At 39.1% G+C, this 19,637-nt stretch overlaps 1 protein-coding gene across 1 annotated transcript in view; it reads left to right on the top strand.

The window, feature by feature from the left end:
• The first annotated feature begins 411 nt into the window (after positions 1-411).
• Positions 412-19,637, top strand: part of LOC131683325 (uncharacterized) — a 67,529-nt gene continuing 48,303 nt past the window's right edge. The window contains exon 1 of the mRNA XM_058965203.1: positions 412-749. Within this exon, the coding sequence (XP_058821186.1) occupies positions 696-749 (54 nt within the window). The 5' untranslated portion in view covers positions 412-695. The remainder of the gene's footprint in view (positions 750-19,637) is intronic.

Raw genomic sequence — 19,637 nt, 5'->3', positions numbered from 1 at the left:
GACGCAAAATATGACCATCAGCGATTGTCCGCGACTGGATGGACGAGACCTGCGTTGTACGTGTTGCGGTCGGCGCTAGTAGTAGCCGACAAGGCGCGAAATTTTGCGAATCAGCAGCGCGAGTGACCGCCTTGTGTGCGCGAGCAGAGAGCAATTTCGGGGCGAGATTGAAATGTTATTTTGTTTTGTTGCTGATGATGGTGGTGTGGCTCCCGCTAATGGCCCCCGGTCCGAGGGGCAGGTGTTTATCGGCTCAGAGCCCTGGCGGCGGCGGCCGGAAAGTGCATTTTCGTGTGTTTTGTTTATGTTTTGTGTTATTTCAAGTGGCTACAGTGGATATGGGGGGTGAGAGGGGAAGATATCGCGGCGAGCGGGTGGCGCTGAAAATTGGCGCAAAGTGATGTTTATGCGTGGCACCATAGTAAATGGTAGTCGAATGCAATGTGAAATTTTGATATCAATCGAAGGATGCCAGGTGATTGGAATAATTATTAGGAGTTTAGGCGGTTGAAGCTGGTGAAGAGATGCAAGCCGGCATCTGGTGAACATGCGCCTGGGGCTTCATATTTTGGGCACATGTTCGAATTGGATCACATTTTATGGCGATGTGCTGTGTAGTAGGAGTGGAGCGTGAGTCGGCCAGCGTGACAGGGATTTGCGACAGGCTGGACTGAACTGGAGGCGGTAGCTCAACGATGTCCGCGGCGTCACGGCCACTGACCGGAACCCATATACTGAGTGAGAATGAGGTAATATTTGCTAATTTTATAATTTTTTTTTGCGAATTCGTGGGGATTTTGTACGTTTTGTCCGCGTTAGTCTGGGTTATATTAACTACTAGCCGGAGCAGAGAAAATAAAACCGGCCATGTGCACCGGGTGGCGCAGTAAGGTTCATCCTCTAAATCATCCAGATGGGGTGATTACATTTTCGTTTTTTTTGCACTCAATATTTAATATCCCTTAACTGGTCAGAGAACGTTGTTTTAGCACAGTAACCTGAATTTAGATGTGGGTAGAAATATAAGGGAATATGGGCAAATCTCGACAAACATATGATTACGGTTTAAGAGCCAACTATCACAATTCTTTTTGAAAGGAAATTCCGGACAAACTGTTACTGGCTAAACACAGTTCAAAACAGATAATGAAAGAGAAAACTTTTCTCTTCCGTTTACTACCAACGTCTGTGATTGACGAGTAATGGTTTGTCCGGAATTTCCTTTCAAAGAGAACTTTGATAGTTGGCTTTTAAGACGTAATCATATGTTTATCGAGAAATATTACTTTTTTCTCGACAAACTTGTTGCTCTGAACAGGAAACCAATACAGTGTTGATTCGATGGTTCGCCACTATTTCAACTGGACTGCTTTCTAGATAGATTTCCGCTAGTTGGACTATATCGAGCTATAAGTCACCATCAAATAAGAGCTGACGATGAATGGAGTTTATGTTTGACAATTCTCGGTGGTTACTTTGTTAACAGACGTTCATCTGTTGCGTTAAAAATTATCTAACCCCCATGTTACTAAACTATCAAGATTTGCAAAACGAAGTACATACGGCTCATTTTATGAGGTTATGTTATGTTTCTTTTTACCTTTCCCTTTGACCAGTTTCATCTGTCAGTTATCCCAACTACAGACACTTTATACACAGACTTGCGGAGACAAAAACAGTAAAACTAGCAACCATGAATATTTAGTGGCATCACGGAAGATCCCATACGTTTCGCATGGCCTTCCCCGTTTACTTCCCCTCACAATACCATCATACTCGTTTGGCTGCAGCTTTTGACAGTCCGTTTGGCTGCACTTTTTGACACTTCGCTAGTTTGTGTATAAAGTGTCTCTAATCCCTCTAGCCAATCTACCCAGTAAGTCCAATTGGAAAATGACCCGTGTGTCTGACAGGTTCCACTTAATATACCGGCTTCAGTGACACAACCGATTCTAATTAGAATCGGTTATGTCACTGGACCCGGATTAATAACCAGATCAACTCAGAATTCGGGTTCATTCTCCGGCTGAGTTTTACTGGATAATTCGTTAATATGACAGAGCCAGTGGTTCAATCAGCGAATCACAATTGTACGTGCTGACGTCAAGGAATCGGTTTCTCGGTTTTGTATGCAATAAAGTTCACTGAAAGCGATAAGAAAGTAAACGAGTAATACAATTGAATACAGGCCGAATCGGTAGATAATACAACACAAATACAGCTCGCTGACTGTAATGTATAGTTTTGTAATATAAGAGAACGTTGTGTACCGTTTTGATGCAAATGGCTAACTGCTTCGAACTCCGGACACTATCAACTTTAATTTATACTTATTCGAAAACCATAAAATGTGTACTAGAATTGATTGCGATTTACATATACTACGAGAGCTATTTCGTGAATATCATTTGTATCACGTTATCAAAATCGCTGAAATAAAATAATATTCTTCAACGATGCTTATTTACTATGTTTAAGTTCTTTCAACCAAAGATCAAATCACTGGAAGTGACAGATTGATATATAAATCATATAAACAAACTGTCTGCTCTCTTGCAGGTTAAAAGGGCATCTCGCAAAGTTTGCCATGAAATTCGTCTTTAGTTCTTCAAACAAACCAAAGATGGTAGAGACGAATGACGTTGACCAATCTGGCGGGGGTCAAAGCGCTAGATGTGCGGAAATTCGCGAAGTCGATTTGCAAAAGTTTTTTACTGGATATGTCTCTGAACAAGAAATACGTTCGATTCGAAGTTGTTGCCAGTGTACGCGGTAAATTTTGGGAAGTACTCGTAACTGCACCACGAGTGGTTGATAGAGATGTCGGTGAACTGAATCAGTGTGTGCCTGGATCGTAGGGATTGTTAATTTGCAAGCTAATCTGTCACTGAAGAAAAACGCGTGTATCCTGATATCTTGGACCGATCGAACCGGTACGTGTCACAAACTCGTATATATGCGCAGTAGACAAGCAAGCGAACAAGAAGGTGTACGCCGTCAAATTTAGCGTGGAAAATTTTTCAAGACATTAACTGCCAGAATTTCAGTTAGCTTACCGACAATCTAAGATTTTCGGGGACACACAAAAGATGGTCAGTTATGTTTGTCACTTGCAGATTTTCGAACACGAAATCCGATTCCGTAAGCCTACCAATCATGTGAATGCCGATGCCATGTCGAGAATTCTGTTGACCGAAACCGACCCCGCGAACGAGATGCTGGCGAGTAGAGACATATCCACACCTTACCCGTGACAGCTGCTGAACTAAAAAGCGAACACGAAATTATTGCGACACATTCAACTGGGCATAACCATTGGGTAAAAATCAACCAAATTTTGCACACTTTCTCATTGATGTGTATTGTTTACATGCTGTCAAACTCGTAGTCTTGCTTTTCGATTCAACGAAAATGGAGGTGAATCAACGCGAGTCGAGAGAACAAATTCTTTCCAAACACCTGGAATTTCCTGACCTGTCGCACCGGCAGTTGGGAAAAATGTTGAACATTCACCATTCAACCGTCTCCAGAGTGTTGAAGCGGTTCCAGGAGCGGTTGACGTTGGACCACGGCAAAGGAGCTGGAAGAAAACCGGGACCGGAGAACAAAAAGACGGAGGGAAAGGTGAAGCGGATGATTAAAGCAAATCCCAACGTCTCAAGCCGTGATTTGGCTAAAAAGATCGGCATGTCGCAGAGCTACGTCCAGAATGCAAAAAAGAGATCTGGACTACATACATACAAGGTACAGAACTTGCCAAACCACGATGAACGGCAAACAATCGACGGCTAAAACTCGGGCACGGAAGCTCTACGAGAAGATGCTGACAAAATATGGCTGCTGTGTGAAGGACGACGAAACGTATATAAAAGCCGATTTTAAGCAAATTCCGGGGTTGGAGTTTTTCACCGGCAAGAGCAAGTTCTATGTGGACGACAAATTTAAGAAGAAGAAAATGTCGAAGTTCGCCTCCAAATATCTCATTTGGCAGGCCATCTGCTCTTGCGGACTGAGGAGTGAGCCTTTTGTGACAAAGGGCACAGTAAATGGCGAGATCTACAAATCTGAGTGCCTCGAGAAGCGCCTTTTGCCGTTGTTGCAGCAGCACGACGAAGCTCCGCTATTTTGGTCACATTTGGCATCATGCCACTATTCTAAAAGTGTCCTGGAGTGGTATCGGGCCAATTCTGTCCATTTTGTTACAAAGGACATGAATCCGCCAAACTGTCCGGAGCTGCGCCCGGTGGAGCAGTACTGGGCAATGATGAAGCGGGAACTTCGGAAGAGCAAGAAGACAGTCAAAGACGAGAAGGACATGTTAAGAAAATGAAAAAAAAACTTTGATGGAGGGCATCAAGCGAAAATGCGTTCAATTTTACACTCAAGGCTCCATTGATTAACTTTTCTTTTGATTTTTGAAGTAAATATATAGGGTGTTTGGTTCATGGTTAAGAATCTCTCGGGGGTGATAGACTGCCATATTTGGAGAAAAAATTGTTCTACACATACCATCAAATCTCAACCGTTACAGAGTTATTGAACTTTTTGTGTAAAAAACTTATTTGTCTTAAAATACCTCTAACTTTAAAAGTTTACTTTGTATTTTAAATGTTTCAGTTCCATTCGGAAGGTGAGAAAATTTCCTATTGAATGGTGTTGTCATATCTTTCAAGTAATTAGTTTTAATTACCTTTTAGCTGTAAAGTAATTAAAAGTTAGTGTTTTTGAGGAGGTTTTTGCTAATTTTCTCGAAATAATGAAGTATGATTATAGCAATATCTATTATCCAAAAGTTGGGTTTTAGGACGATTCATAATTTGTTCTTGGACGTCATATTTCTGTTTCTTCTCATTTCTTTGTAATTTCATTACTATACTTTTCCTGTAACCGACTTGCAAGTGCTTAAAAGACTCTAATCTAAAAAATATGCTTTATATCGTTATTTACAAGATTTCATCGGAAAGCTGACAAAATGTCCTATCAGTGTATGTACAAATATCTTTTAGTTAAGTGTGCTAAATGATTTTTTACTAACGAAATAACTCAAAATTTGTGTTTTTGGAGAGTTTTTTTTAATTATTCTAATTATTAATCAACAATATTTATCGTTACTATTGTTTATTTGATGTCCCTCAATGTTCTTTTATTTGTCACTTTGTCTATATCTCTTTTGCTGCTTTTGCTGCTATTTAATAGTTAACACAGCATGAGCTCGCCACAAATGTAGTGGGTTCGAAATCGTTATTTTTGCATATGAAACGATGTGATAAAAACGATTTTGCGTCGAAACCAAAAGAGATAATTGAATGCAGTCAAAGAAAGAACTGTAGAATTTGCTGAGATGCATTATTTCCATGATAATAATGGTGATGTTTATTGATTACTATTTTAAGAAAATTAACGAAAATTCTAATAATAGCACTAACTTTAAACTAATTTACTTTTAAAAGAATACCAAATTCACTTAACTGAAAGGTATTAATACTTTTTTCACTGTAAAATTTTCCTGGCTTTGGAATAAAAAGAAAAAAGTACAATAAGTGCCATAATTTTTCAATTAGAGCTGGTACTAGTGAAAATGAGATAAAAATATCCATGTTGAATAACCCAAAATCATGAAAATAAGAAAAGGTAAGTGTATCATGTCAAAGAACGAATTAAGCAGCTCACTAAGACTAACAATCTGAATTATTAAAAGGATGAGGTTAACTATTAGGATTATCAAGAAATGAACGAAAAATCGTTTAAAATTGTTTAATTTTCAATAAATTACTTTGAAAAGGCTACTTAAACTCATTAGCTGAAACATGTGAGGGCATCACTCAATGCGAAATTTTCTCACCTTTCGAATGGAACTAAAACATTTAAAATACAAAGTATACTTTTTAAGTTAGAGGTATTTTAAGACAAATAAGTTTTTTACACAAAAAGTTCAATAACTCTGTAACGGTTGAGATTTGATGGTATGTGTAGAACAATTTTTTTCTCCAAACATGGCAGTCTATCACCCCCAGAGAGATTCTTAACCATGAACCAAACACCCTGTATGTATACTACCCTAAAATTTTAGTTTGATTTTGAACATTATAAGAAAATTGGCATGACATTTTCGGTGTCGCAATAATTTCGTGTTCGCCCTTTATTCTTTTCTGATTCTTAACTTAAAAAAAAATTAAATTCAGCCAACAAAATGACAGTTGTCCTACTAAATGACGTGTTTGCAAATATCTCGTTCGCCTCATTGTTAAGCGGGACAGCACCCCACACAGCATGATCTGGTACTTTTGCAATCCGCTAGCAGCCTGCCATCCCAAATTTCATCTGCAAACTATGGTAGATCTGGTGAGGCAACCTATAGAGTCGTGTAAGTCGCATGGGATTGGATGTGTTATTGTCCTAAAAGGAAACAAACTAAAAAAGGTTTTTTTTGTAAATTTCGGATTTAAACATTGAAAAAGGATTGAGATATTAACTCACGGCACCAATCTCAGTGGCGGATCCAGGGGGAGGGTCTTGGGGCTCCGCCCCCCCCCCAAAATTGTTTAACTTCTTGAGAAATTTTAAAATAGTTTCTATTTTAAATTCATTCTAAATTTAAAATCATTCCAAATCAGATTCGACCACCAAAACTTAATTTAATTAATTTTAATTATTAATTTAATTAATTTTTGAGGGTATTACATATTACGTATTGTACAATGAACATTTCGAAATCGAAATTTCGGACCCCCTCCGAAATTTTATTTCTGTATACGCTCCTGACCAATCTGCATCAGAAAATGCCTTAACCCGCACACCCGTAAAGGTCCCTATTCAGTCTCCTTCTTGTATATTTGGTAATCGGGTCTAAAAGGTTTCGCTTCCTCATCATCATAGCACAGAGAACAGACATACAAGCTAGAACAAACTTTCCCGAAAAACCTGTGTAAACACTTAAATAAAAATACGTTGAAAATCACCATCGCATACAGGTTCGCATGCGTGAGTCAGCATTGTGTCCAAGTTCGCACACAAGTCCCGCATAGCGATTGCTGGCCGATCGAAGCACCGGCCAGTGGAAAGTTGCTACTTGCTGTTGTCATTTCAAAGTGACAGTTTTATTTCTTACACAAGTTGAAAACTTTACTTGTATGTCAGTTCTCAGTGCTACTACCACTTACCGGATTACTATCAAGTATTAAATTGGTGTAAGAAAATGAACTGTCATTTTCCGACGACTTTAACAAGTAGCAACTTACCGCTAGCCGGCGCTTCGCTCCGATTCGAAGCAGCTGGGATCTTGCGTGCAAACTTGGCTACAATTCACCTATGCGAAATTGAGTGCGATGGTGATTTGTAAGATTTATAACGTGTTTTGATTCGAATGCTTATGCTCCAATGATTTCGAAACGACAATTATAACTCCTCCATGTCGACCTTCTATTGCGAGACAGTTTTTTTTAGTTATTATTCCAATATTTATTGGACTGCTGAAAAAAACGAGGCTTCGATCGAATTTCAACCGGACAAAGCCCCCGAAAGGAAGGTTTCTTCCTTTTCTCGCCTTGAAAAGGTAGCAGAAGCAGCAGCAGTTGTACGAAAAAATAAACAAAGCGCAACCGTATCACTGATTAAAAATTAATTCGATTCAGTCATAAAAATAATAATAATCAGAGACTGATTCTAGCACGACGCTGTTGTACACACGTTTTTTTTGTTTGTTTCGCCACTGATGATGATTAACGGAGTCGTACTGATTTCGTATTGTACAGTGGCGGACAAAACACTATGAGCATAATTTTCAATTTTTTATTTCGTTAAAGTTTGGGATCAGAAAATTTAATTTTTGTTACTTTTAATAAGTGAAAGAACACATTTTGACACAGAGAAGAACAGATATCGATTTCGATCGTTCTAATGCCTACCTAAGTATGGTGAAATCATTTTTCAAACATGGAAATTTGTTAAACATATTTAAAGAATATAAAAGAAAAACAAATAAGACCTACACTACGCACAGTGGTTGGAAACCCCAAAAACGTGAACTTAATTCACTAGAGGCCAAACCATCGAATATATTTACAGGGTGTCTTTGGACGAATTTTAATTGATAAAAATTAAAATTAGGCATGGCTTACTACGATCGAACTAAAAAAAATTAACTTTTTAGTAGAAAGTTGGTGTTTTCGACAAAGTTTCAGAAATGCTCGTAATGAAGAATTTTGTTGAACAACTTAAACTTGTAAAACTTTAGGTTATCGATTTACAAAGCGTTTTCTATGGCAACCTTCTTAAATTTAGTTTTTTAATATAACTTTCCATTGCGACATTTCGTGCAAACCAGACTGTATGTAAAAATACTCATAGTAAGCCATGCCTTATTTTAATTTTAATTCCACCCTGTTAATGTATTCGATGGTTTGGCGTCTAGTAAATTAAGTTCACATTTTTGGCATTTCTTACCACTGTGCTACGGTATAGTTTGGTAGTCTAGCCATTGCTTTTGACGTAGGACTACGTTTTTGCTTTACATAGATATGCTCTTTGCAAAACCAACAAAAATGATTTGTAATGAAAAGGGATTAAATTTTCGAAATGTTTGTTCTTTTCGCTCAGAAATGATTTTAATAATTGTTTGAAATAGATAGTTGTTTATATTGTGGCAATTCCAATAATGTAAAGCATAGTCATACCATACCATACCACCATGGCCATTACAAAGTGTGCGCATCCCAACCTCGGACGACATTGTGTATCCTTTCCACGTTTCTGATCGTCTGAAACGCTTCTTCTAGTACCTGGTCAGCATATATGGAACAAGGTTGCCTGAAGGGCTACGCAGAGCAGCAGTCACACAGTAGACGGCCGAACTACCACTAAGTACTGCATGCTATCTTCCAGCTGCAGCGAATTGACACTCGAGCGGCATCTTCTTTTGACAACGCTATCAGTGTTGGTGTCTGAGATTCTTCCCCGACTATGTACGGGGAACGTGCCATTTGAGCCAATATATTCTGATTCCTGATTCCTGGTGTCTGAGATTCTTCAGGGCATTTTTGCTGCCTTAAAAGGGACCTTCGCCGGCTTTGATCGCGCTGATGATATTGGGTACAGTCGTGATTCGCTGGTTGAGCCACAGCCTCTGCCCAACTAACGAATTTGATTCGCTAGTTGGACCGAAAATGCATCTGCTCACATCTTAGTGTCAGTTTGATTGTCAAAGTGAGTTTGACACGAGATTTTGACATTCGGATGCTTTTTAATTGGGCAATGGTCCAACTAGCGGAGGTCCAACTAAAAAGCAGTCCAGTTAAAAAGTGACCAACCAGCGAATCACGACTGTATCAGATTCTTGGAAGCGGAAAAATAGCGACATTAGCGTTGCATGTTGTTGATTTTTATGTACCTTTTACCCAACGTCACACTGAAGTTAGCTACAGCAAATGGAGCCAGTCATCCTTCAATTTGGCGTCCATTTTTGTGTCGGCCTTATATATTATGAAAAAAAAAAAATCATTTGTTCTATTTCACTGTCACCAATGATGCAGCGACAATAGGATATTTCCGAGAACTATAAGGGTCAATGTCACAATATCCTTTGTTAACTTTAATTTCGTTCTGACATTCTTTACCAAGCAATTTAATGGTCCTTTTTATAACTGCCAAAAGAAAACATTCAAAGGAAAATTAATATTTAACATATTTCTTTGAACACAGGCAAATAATTTTTTCCAACGATACGATTTGAAATTTTTTCAGCGATATGATTTGAAACTGTGAAATATGTTTCGAAGAAGCAATTTACCACATTGCTCCTTACGCCAAATTTGATAGTAGAATTTATCGAGATGGGGCTAGTGATATTTGAGAAATACACTAGAAACACGAGTGTTGGGTCGTGTCTTTGATACTACGATGTTAAATCGTTATAATGACCACTACCTCATTAGCTGTGTGCTAGCTAGTCGGGTTGCGTCCCAACTAAAAAGCAACTGAATGTCAAAATCTCTTTATTTTGATAACTAAACACACAAGAGTCGAAGATGTGACCCATTTACATTTGTCAGTCGACCTATGCTAACTAATGTTCTGTCATCAATGTTTGTATGACTAGTGCGTTATACTACGAATTTCCAGGGGTTCGAATCTATCGATTCTCATTATATTCATCCTTCAAAGGGTGTTCTGACATTTTTTATTTTAATTGTTGGGAATTAACCAACGTTTGCAAACAACATTTTAGCCTCCAAATGTCTGCCAGTTTGTAACCCGTCAGGGTAACAATTTAGTACTGTTTGTGCGCACTCTCTCCGTAGAGTGTATTGTTTTGCAACTTAATACTCACCACTGTTCCATATGATCGTTCACTTTTTACGTAAAATTTTGTTTATATTTTTGTTTGTGAACGATTTCTTCAGATAGGTGTAGTAATTTTTGTTTAATATTTGTAAATAAATAACATAGAGTTTAGGTAGGTCACCGTTCTCCTCTCGCTGCAAAAGTGACTGCTGACTGCTCTACCATAGCGATGACAGCTATGCGGTGGTGCGTTGTTTTTGGTGTTGGTTGTTTTGGTCGAGTGCGGGAGCCGCCCATGAAAAAAAGTTTAGTGAACGACGTCGTGTGGTTTTTTGCTCCGTTTGGACGTTTTTTCGCTGGGTAAATCCAGCCAGTTCTAGTGTGCGGAAGATTATTCCCGCAAAAGTACCGGCCCGTGGTTCGAAAACAAGTACTGTGCTGTGGGTTCGCCGGAAAAGGAAGCTAAGCGCCAAGGAACAACTCGCTTCCCCGGTTAAGTATAAGAGGCCCAGAAGACGCCTTTCCGCTCTCGCTGTGAAGGATCAGCCGAACGAGCCTAGCTCTCCTTCACAGCTAAACGTCAAGGAGAGTGAAGCAGGGCGTCCAAAGGTGCCCCCTGGGAAGTACTCCGCGGTGACTCCTGGGATTTCTCGCAGGGAGCTAGTAGATAATTCGCCATCGTCGCTAGGGAGGTTCCACTAAAGCAGCAAAACTGACCTCCCTAGCTAACAGTGAAGGACCGCTGCCGAAGCAGCCAACGAAAATCGAACGAGAATCCCGGCCGGTCGAAAGGAGACACCCACCTGCCCAAATTTAACGGTATCCAGAGAGCATCAGCAGTTGTTGACGACAGTAAGTGAATAAAAGTCGGTAAATTTAGTAATTCATTTGTAACTCCCATAGGCCCTCTACCAACAAGTGTGTCCTTCACAAGCCTGCCCTGAGCTAAAATTACTTAAGCGTATCTCTCGATTTAGATGCTATTTTTAATGGGTTTTGTAGTGATAATTAGTTTGATATGAATACTATCATCGACGGTTAGTCTGCTTCCATCCAGCGAAGACAACGGTCACTAACAGTTCACAAAGCAAAGGGGGAAAATATACAGTTAGGCAGCTGCGGTAACCCACATCCCTTACAATGTCATCAAATCTAAGAACATTTAAAACGACATACGACAAAATATGTGCAATTCTGAATATAATAAAATGAAGACTACTTAATTATTTGCAATAAAATAAGATAGGAAAAATTTGTTGCATAACCAAGGTGGTTCATTTTCAAAGATAGCACTGCTGATGAATAACCTTATAAAATAGCTGATAAGGGCGCGGACGAAAATAGCTGACCACCGCGTATATTCAAAGCGCCCATGTCTATTGAAGATAGAGCAAACGAAGTACGACTGCACGATCTATCTCCGGAAACAACCGATGTCGATATTACCAAATGTGTGCAGGAATATGAAGAAATCCTACCCGTAGTGGAAGCTAAATGGAGAGTTTTTTTTCCAAGGTATTCCTCACAATGTTCGAGTGGAGAGAATGCGGTTGAAACTCTCCATTCCTTACTTCCTGACTTTGCATCTACCTATTCAGACTACGTTGCGTACTTATGAAAAGCAGTCTACCACATGTCCATGCTGTGAACAATCCACTAACTAAAAAGTGCTGCGCGAGAATACCCTAGACAAAAACATCTTCCCCTACAAATACGAAGACTAAAGTACAAACTGTTATCCAACCAGTAACATCAGCTAAACTATCAGCTGAATAAAACTACTAGCATCACCAACGAGAATACAGTAAACAAGGAAGATTAAATGAAATGAAAAGAAACAAATCAATGAATGGCCATCAGGTGATCTGAACATGAAATGAGGTCAGTACGTCCATAACTTACTGAAGAGAAGAATTTGGAGCCCAAAAGTCCAACTTTATTAAAGTTAGATATTGTGCTCATTATGCACAAACAGTATTAAAATCACGTTGTAATTTTTTTCTGGAAACGAGAAACGAGTCTTACCGCGATTCTACTGTTAATTAATATTCTTTATAAAAATTCGTTTCTTTTTCAAAAATGAATTATTTTACCCCTTTTCATCCATAATCTTGCAACAAAATCGCTAGAAAATAGGCTTTTAAAGCGGTTATCAATATTTCTCGTAAGTTCAGTATATCTAGGCTATCCGTAAAGCCGCCGAGGCCAGACATATAAGTTAGAAAAAAATCCGAAAAATCTGTGTAAGCATTTAAATGAAAATACAGAAAGATTCCGTTTTTGGCACGGTTCCTGTTTTGGCAACTGAAAAAAAAATATTGTTGCCAAAAACGGAATCCTACTGTACGTTGAAAATCACCATCGCACACAGGTTCGCATAAGTGAACCACTGCTGTATTCAAGGTTGCACGCAAGGTTTGTATAGTGATAGCTGGCCGACCGTAGCGCCGACTAGTGGCAAGTTGCTACATGCTGATGATATTTCAAACCGACAGTTTGATTTCTTACACACATTGAAAACTTTACTTGGATGTCAGTTGTCTGTGGTAAAACTATATGACTATTCTATTTTGTACTAGTTTGGACAATTTTGAACAGAGCTGTGCACAACCTAAAAACGAATAGAAAAAACGAAAAGTGCCATAAAGAGGATTAACATTGACGCAATTCAAAAATAATATTTAGAGCAGATTGTTAAATCACCGTACTGGAAACACTGTGTTATAGACCTATTTCAAACTGTTCTAAATTATACGACTGCTAATTAATAACAAACATATTTAAAGCAGAGCATTGCAAACAACAAAACTTCCTCGTCAGCGAACCAGAGTTAGTTACTGACGAGTAGAATTCGAAACACACACATAGCAAACTTTCAAGTTAGGCTTAGAATAATAGAATAATAACTGCTAAAATCTTGGAAAAAACACCAATCTAATAAGATCACTCATCTGGTCCTAGTTCTAAGTTCTGTTTTCATGGACATCTAATTAAAATACCATTTCTGTTTCCATAGTATTATTCTTTGGTACATCAACACTATTACCCGCCGCTAGATGGCATCAACTTAATCACAACGAAGTTGGTAGTGCAAAAAGAAAAAAAAACTAATATTATAGCGATCTTATTATTTTGCCCGTCACTGTACAGGGTACACCTATATGGTGTTTATGATACCAAAATGCGGAACCCCATCGCGGTAGGGCACGCAGACACGCGCACACCTGTTATGGCCCCGGCGGCGAAGGTGAACTTGATGCATCGGTCGGCTAGAGCAGTTGCGCAAAAAAACCGAAGTTGGTACGGAATTAATTAGATCGCGAGGTGGCTTTTTAAAGATTAAATGAGCAGCGAAAAATTGTGACTTCATAACCACAACTATGTGCCTTTTAGCGCCCGTCATGAGTACACATTAGTTCAATGTGTACTCATAACGATGTGTAAAGTACATAACTACATACGTGGTGTGGTATATCTTTTCTGGTCCGAGTCGTTGTTATCAGGTTTCAGGTAGATGCATATTTTTTGCAGCAAATATTGGCACATTATGTGTTGGCAGTCTTACGATAGACGGTTATTGGTAAATAGCTCACCTGATGATAATTGTGGTGAAATTACAATGCGGCACCTATAAGGAATTTTGGATTTAAGTTTGTACGCCTCAATACAAACTGTTGACAGGTGGGCCCTAGAAGTTGGCCCACCAACATATGGACCAGGACTAACGGATTTACTTCCTTTCCTAAGGAAGATATGACCACATAATTTGGTTCTGGTTTGGACTTATCTAACTAGCATTAAGTTGGCGTTAGTTACTGACGAGGACTTTCGAATTTTTTGCATAGATCCATAAAATGTTTTTGGAGACCCCAAATGTGTTTCGGAGCTATCTTCTTAGAACTGATAACATATGGGGGTCGTTTCATACCGCATTTGACAGCCACTTAGATGATTGTAGTGAGGTCGCACAAAGAACAGACATATAAGCTGGAGCAATTTTTCTTCGGTAAACCTGTGTAAACATTCAAATAAAAATACGTTGCAAATCACCATCGCACTAAATTTCGCATACGTGAATAACCATTGTATCCAAGTTTGCACGCAAGGTCTATTGAATACTTTACGGTGACGTCACAAATGAACTGCACGCTCATCCAACATAACTCAAAAGTGAGTGGCCAGCCACTCAATTTCATAAAAAGTGCACATAGTCAAAAGGAGAGTTTTTCTCGCTTACTCAGTTTTGAGTTCGAGTTGAACATGTCAACATTTGAGTACTTTTTACTCAAAAACAAAATATGAGAAATAACCACTCCATATTTAGAATATAGCTATATGAAAATTCAACGTAATTTAAAATGTTGTTTACCTATACCTACCGGCGTTAACACGATGTCTAGATCTCAGTCCATATATTCCGGGAGCTTTTTTTCCTGAATGTTCCCCCTTCCTAGATAGAATGCAGATCATAATCTCTTAGTAACGGCTGGATCTGAAAAAAATCAAAAGGAATTAGGTTAAAGCAAAAATAAAACTTGGCGAAACTTACGATTGATTTTCCTGAATGTTCCCGCGCCTCCTCTTCACAGCAAGGTCTTTTTTTAAGTTCTGGTCGACACCCAACTTTAGTCAATTGTTCAAAGTAATTTTTTCACCCAAAACTTTAAAACTTAAAGGTTACTCAAGAGATGAGATAATTTCACTCATCTCAAAACTCATTTTTTGACAGTTTGCCTAGATTGTATTGTTTACATGGACTTCGAAAAATTCATTACGATTTGCTTCGAGCGAATCTAGTCGTCCACAAATTTTTCTAAACCCATGTAAACAGTACAATCGAACTGTCAAGAAAAGTGAGATTAACTGTTTCAGGAAAGAACCTAATATACTCTGATTGCTGGGATTCTTCTGGTCGATCGTAGCGCCAGCTAGCGGTAAGTTGATACTTGCTGCTGCCATTCTAAAAGGACAGTTGGTTTTCTTACACACATTTAAAACTTGACATATATGTCAATATATGTATATAATGATCATCCTTTTATTCCCATTCTAGTTCAGGATCAATGAAATATGGCCTGTTTCCTAACTACTCAGACGATTGTAAATTGCAAATTTCGTTTCGATAGCTCGAAAACATGGACGGAAGATCGAAAAAAAACTCAAGCGTCACGGTCATCGATCTGGCATCGGCGGGTGAATGTCTTTTTTGGGACTGGTTTATGAGAGCTGTATACGCTGCCACTGTGTGTAAACAATTGCTGTTATATTATTAAATTCTAGGTAAACGTTATGATTTAGTGGTTTCGATACGGTTCTTTATATGGGAAGATTGGAAATAGCCATTGCCCTGCGCCGTCGAGTATGAAACGCTCATGTTTTTTTTTGTAGAAGATCTAATCCCTGTAAGAAAGCTACGGAAGAGACTGGCACATTAGTGTCATTGAAGCGACAGCATGGAACTGATGTATGGGAGCTGGAAGCTAAGAGAAGGAAAGTGTTGGAGGATCTTGATAGAGAAGCGAATATATTAGAAGATAAAAATTCGCTGGACAAGTTAGAGCAGACGAAAAACTGTGCTATTCCCCTTACTGAGGCGACAGTAGGTTAAAATCATTGGTCTGGAGCGGCATAATACAAGAAACTTGAGATAGTTGGGTGCTATGCACTAAAATTTCGGAATTGTTTGGAGGGGTTCAGATATAGTATCTTCAATTTGAATAACTACTTTACAGTAAATTAGTTATGGAATTTGCGTTTCGACTTCATCTCATCAAAATCCGACATTACCTTAGTTACATGACTAAACTAGCGCCGGATTGACGTTAGCTACAAAAAAAAACGAAAACACTATTTGCGTTTCGGAGAAGGAGTCCTGTCACTAAGTTAGTGCCGGATTCTGATGAGACGAAGTCGAAACGCAAATTCCATAACTAATTGCGTTCAGATTGTCAATGACACCTCGGAACAATGCATTTTGCAACAGTAAATTGTCAATCTCATCCTACATTTTTGTCTAGATAATAGAAAAAAATATTACCACTGGCGTCCCCTGAAATCCTGCAGTGCCACTATAAAGCTAGGCACTGCAGATTGTTATTGCACGGCATCAGCATTATTTGCCATGTTATTTAGCAGAAAAAGAAAAAAAACTGAAAGGTGTCGGTCTAGGCATGTAAAACAATTCAAATCGTTTCTGCTGATAACAGAACGAAAATAGCGTCCGGTTGGCAAACTGCATGCAGCCATCAAGTAGGTATGTACATATGTGTAAGTGAGGAATGTCGTGCTGCTGTAGCTTGCACGTAACCTATTTTGTTATATGTACGTTAGTACACACAGAATTGAATACCGGAATCTCGGGTGTTTTTACAGTCAGCGATAAAATTAATAGTGTTCAGCACGAAAATGCTACCGCACACGCTATCGTACGAGCGCCACCTATGAAATTGATGGTAAAAGCGTGGCAGCGAATGATGATCTGTTAGTAGGCGAGGTGTGTCGTGAATGTTTAATGCAAGGTTTTTCCTGATTAGATGCTCTTGGCCAACTTGATGTCATTTAACGTGTATACTGATACTGCCCAGTGAAAGTTTGAAATAATTTTAGGTTATGTATAGAGTTTAAAATGAATTGGTTCAAACTGTCATTCAATAGAGTAATTGAACGACATTAAACTAGATGAAAAAAAAACCTGTTTTAATCCACCTAGCGGTGCAATTGTGCCTTTCTCATTTCTCTAAACTATGGCACGGAGGCTTTTTATGTTCAACATAATTGTGGAAATGTCCATTACATTCTTAGTACACTTTGCACTTATACACAATGGCATGCCAGCCACGAACTTGAGTTGACGGTGAAACACTTGAAATAAAAAAATATAATACTCCATTAGCCTAATCAGCATTAGATCAATGTTATCTGCTTGCTAACTCATTTTGTCATGCGGGGGTGGGTATGTGAGGAGGGCGAAAGTCCCATGAACGAACGACTCCCGAGCTTAAATTGGTATGCTTTGTGATATAGTGGTGGTTTAAAGATGATGGGGTTGAAAGGGAGGGGTATGAGGGCTGGATGGGGTGGTGGTCTGAGGGGTGATTTAAGGAGATTTTTAAAGGAGGGAAGTGAGCAGTAGAGGGGGGGGTGTAACCCCTCTCCGTAAACAATCAACTACGCCCCTGTTAAAATCCAGAAACCTTATGAGAGTCGAAAAAAAATTTGGCCAGGATTAGGTTGACGTTTTTCAGAGTGATTGCATAACCTTTCTATATGAGAAAGGCAAAAATGTGCCAAAATCCAAAAAAGTGAATCGTAGTCAAATTTTTTTTTCGAGTTTGCATCAAATCTCGACGTTTCATGCACCTTGAACACATTTAGCATCAAAAATAAAAATTCTATTTTTAATTTTTCCTATAGTTTATATGAGAAATTTCTGTGTGGCCGCACTCTGAAACCCGTAATTCCGGAACCAGTATTCCGATCGATCCAAAATTCAATAGCAGCCGATGGGAAGGTTGCACCTTTCATTTGAGACTAAGTTTGGGCAAATCGGTCCAGCCATCTCTGAGAAAAATGAGTGACATTATTTGACACATACGCACATACATACACACACACACACATACACACACACATACATACATACACACACACATACAGACTTTTTCCGATCTCGACGAACTGAGTCGAATGGGATATGACACTCGGCCCTCCGGGCCGGGATTAGGTTGACGTTTTTCAGAGTGATTGCATAACCTTTCTATATGAGAAAGGCAAAACAGACAAACACATACCTACGAATAATGACAAAATAATGAAAAAAAACATCACAATTCATTTGCTCACGCAGCGCAGGTCAAAGACCTGCACGCAGTTTTTGCTAGGTAACGTTGCTTGCACACTTTCCCAAAACCTGCTGAGTGTACTGTTTTGGTATAGGACATCTTTCGCCCATCCAAACAAAGTAAACAGTTGGCAAAATTCAAGGTCAAACAGCGAACACATTCACGCAACGCGCGTCTTCGCCGTCAGTTTCTCAGAGGGAACAACCGCCAATAACGTCACGTCCGTATTTGGAAAGCTATAGCGATATTTGACGTTTAAAATGCGTGCACTGAAATCTCGTATTTCTTTACTATTTCCCACCACTTACACCCAAAAGCCGTTTGTTTTCCTTCCAATTCGCCGTGTAAACGATTTATTTTTCTCCACATTTAAACGTCAAAACTGCTGGATACTAACGCCGCTAGAGAAGTCTCTAGCAGCACTGTTGCCATCTTTTGGTTCAGCTTGGTGATTATTTCTCGCTTGACGACGTAACTTTTGGTGGCCACCTTGGTTTGGGTATATTTATTTACCTATTTATTTGTGCGAAAAATTAGCATACTTCGTCGCAACGCAGCAAGCTGCTGCGCACACAGCAAGTGACAAAGTGGGTTCGTTTTTATTTCGTTAAACGATTTCTCGTTTAATAGTGGGCGTTTTTTTTTGCGGCTCCGATTGTCACGCATGGGTCGGTCTGAAGCCACTTGGTGTTTTTGATTTGTTTGTCTTGTGAATGGTAAGTACACGGGTTAAAAATACAAATCCGTCTTTCACATTTATTACAAGAACACATAGGAAGCTGTTTAGGGATCGTTCGTGTTCTTATCGATTTGTTTAACGATTTAATTTTGACAAATGACAAATTCAAGAAAATTTCCAACCCAGAAAGAAACTTGATAAAATTGGGAAATGTCACCAATATTCTCCAACAATTAAATAATTTAAACGATAGGAAATCAGTCTTACCCTTAATTAAATAATCAATGATTCACTTCGTGGGTCCCCTGGTGGCGAAACGTTCTAAGACTCTCAATATGGCGCGATGGTCAGTCTATTCAGCTTTTTGTTGGCGGCTGCGTTCCCAAATGCGCACCCCACATTGACAAGTCGTTCGTCCAGTGTCAATTTTGAAATATCATGTGAATTTTGACAAGCGGTTCCTTCAGGGTCGGTTTCCATATCGAGATAGCCGTTAATTTCTGTTCCCAACCCAAACATAAAACGTCAAATTACAATTTTGGATTTTCTCCGTTGAAGAAAAAGTTGAGTTTGGTTCGAGTCGGTACAATCGACCGGATTCTGCCGATTGTAGTCCAATTTAGCAGCAGTACTCCGTTTCTAATGTCGTTTTCGATTGAGCACCTTGAAACTAACCCAGGTTAGTTGCTTCAAACAAACGTTTTTAATGGAACTGAGTTGGGTTCTCGCAAAACAGCGGTGGTGTGAGCGAACCCGAAATATATTTCAGGTTGGAACCCAACCTGCTTTTCAGTTCAGTGGCGCATAACCTATGTTCGAAACTGGCTTCAAGCAAATGG

This window comes from Topomyia yanbarensis, chromosome 1 (assembly GCF_030247195.1).
Source record: "Topomyia yanbarensis strain Yona2022 chromosome 1, ASM3024719v1, whole genome shotgun sequence".
NCBI classification, from domain to species: Eukaryota; Metazoa; Arthropoda; class Insecta; order Diptera; family Culicidae; genus Topomyia; species Topomyia yanbarensis.
Note: the sequence above shows the minus strand (reverse complement) of the source record. Positions and strands in the feature narration are given on the sequence as shown.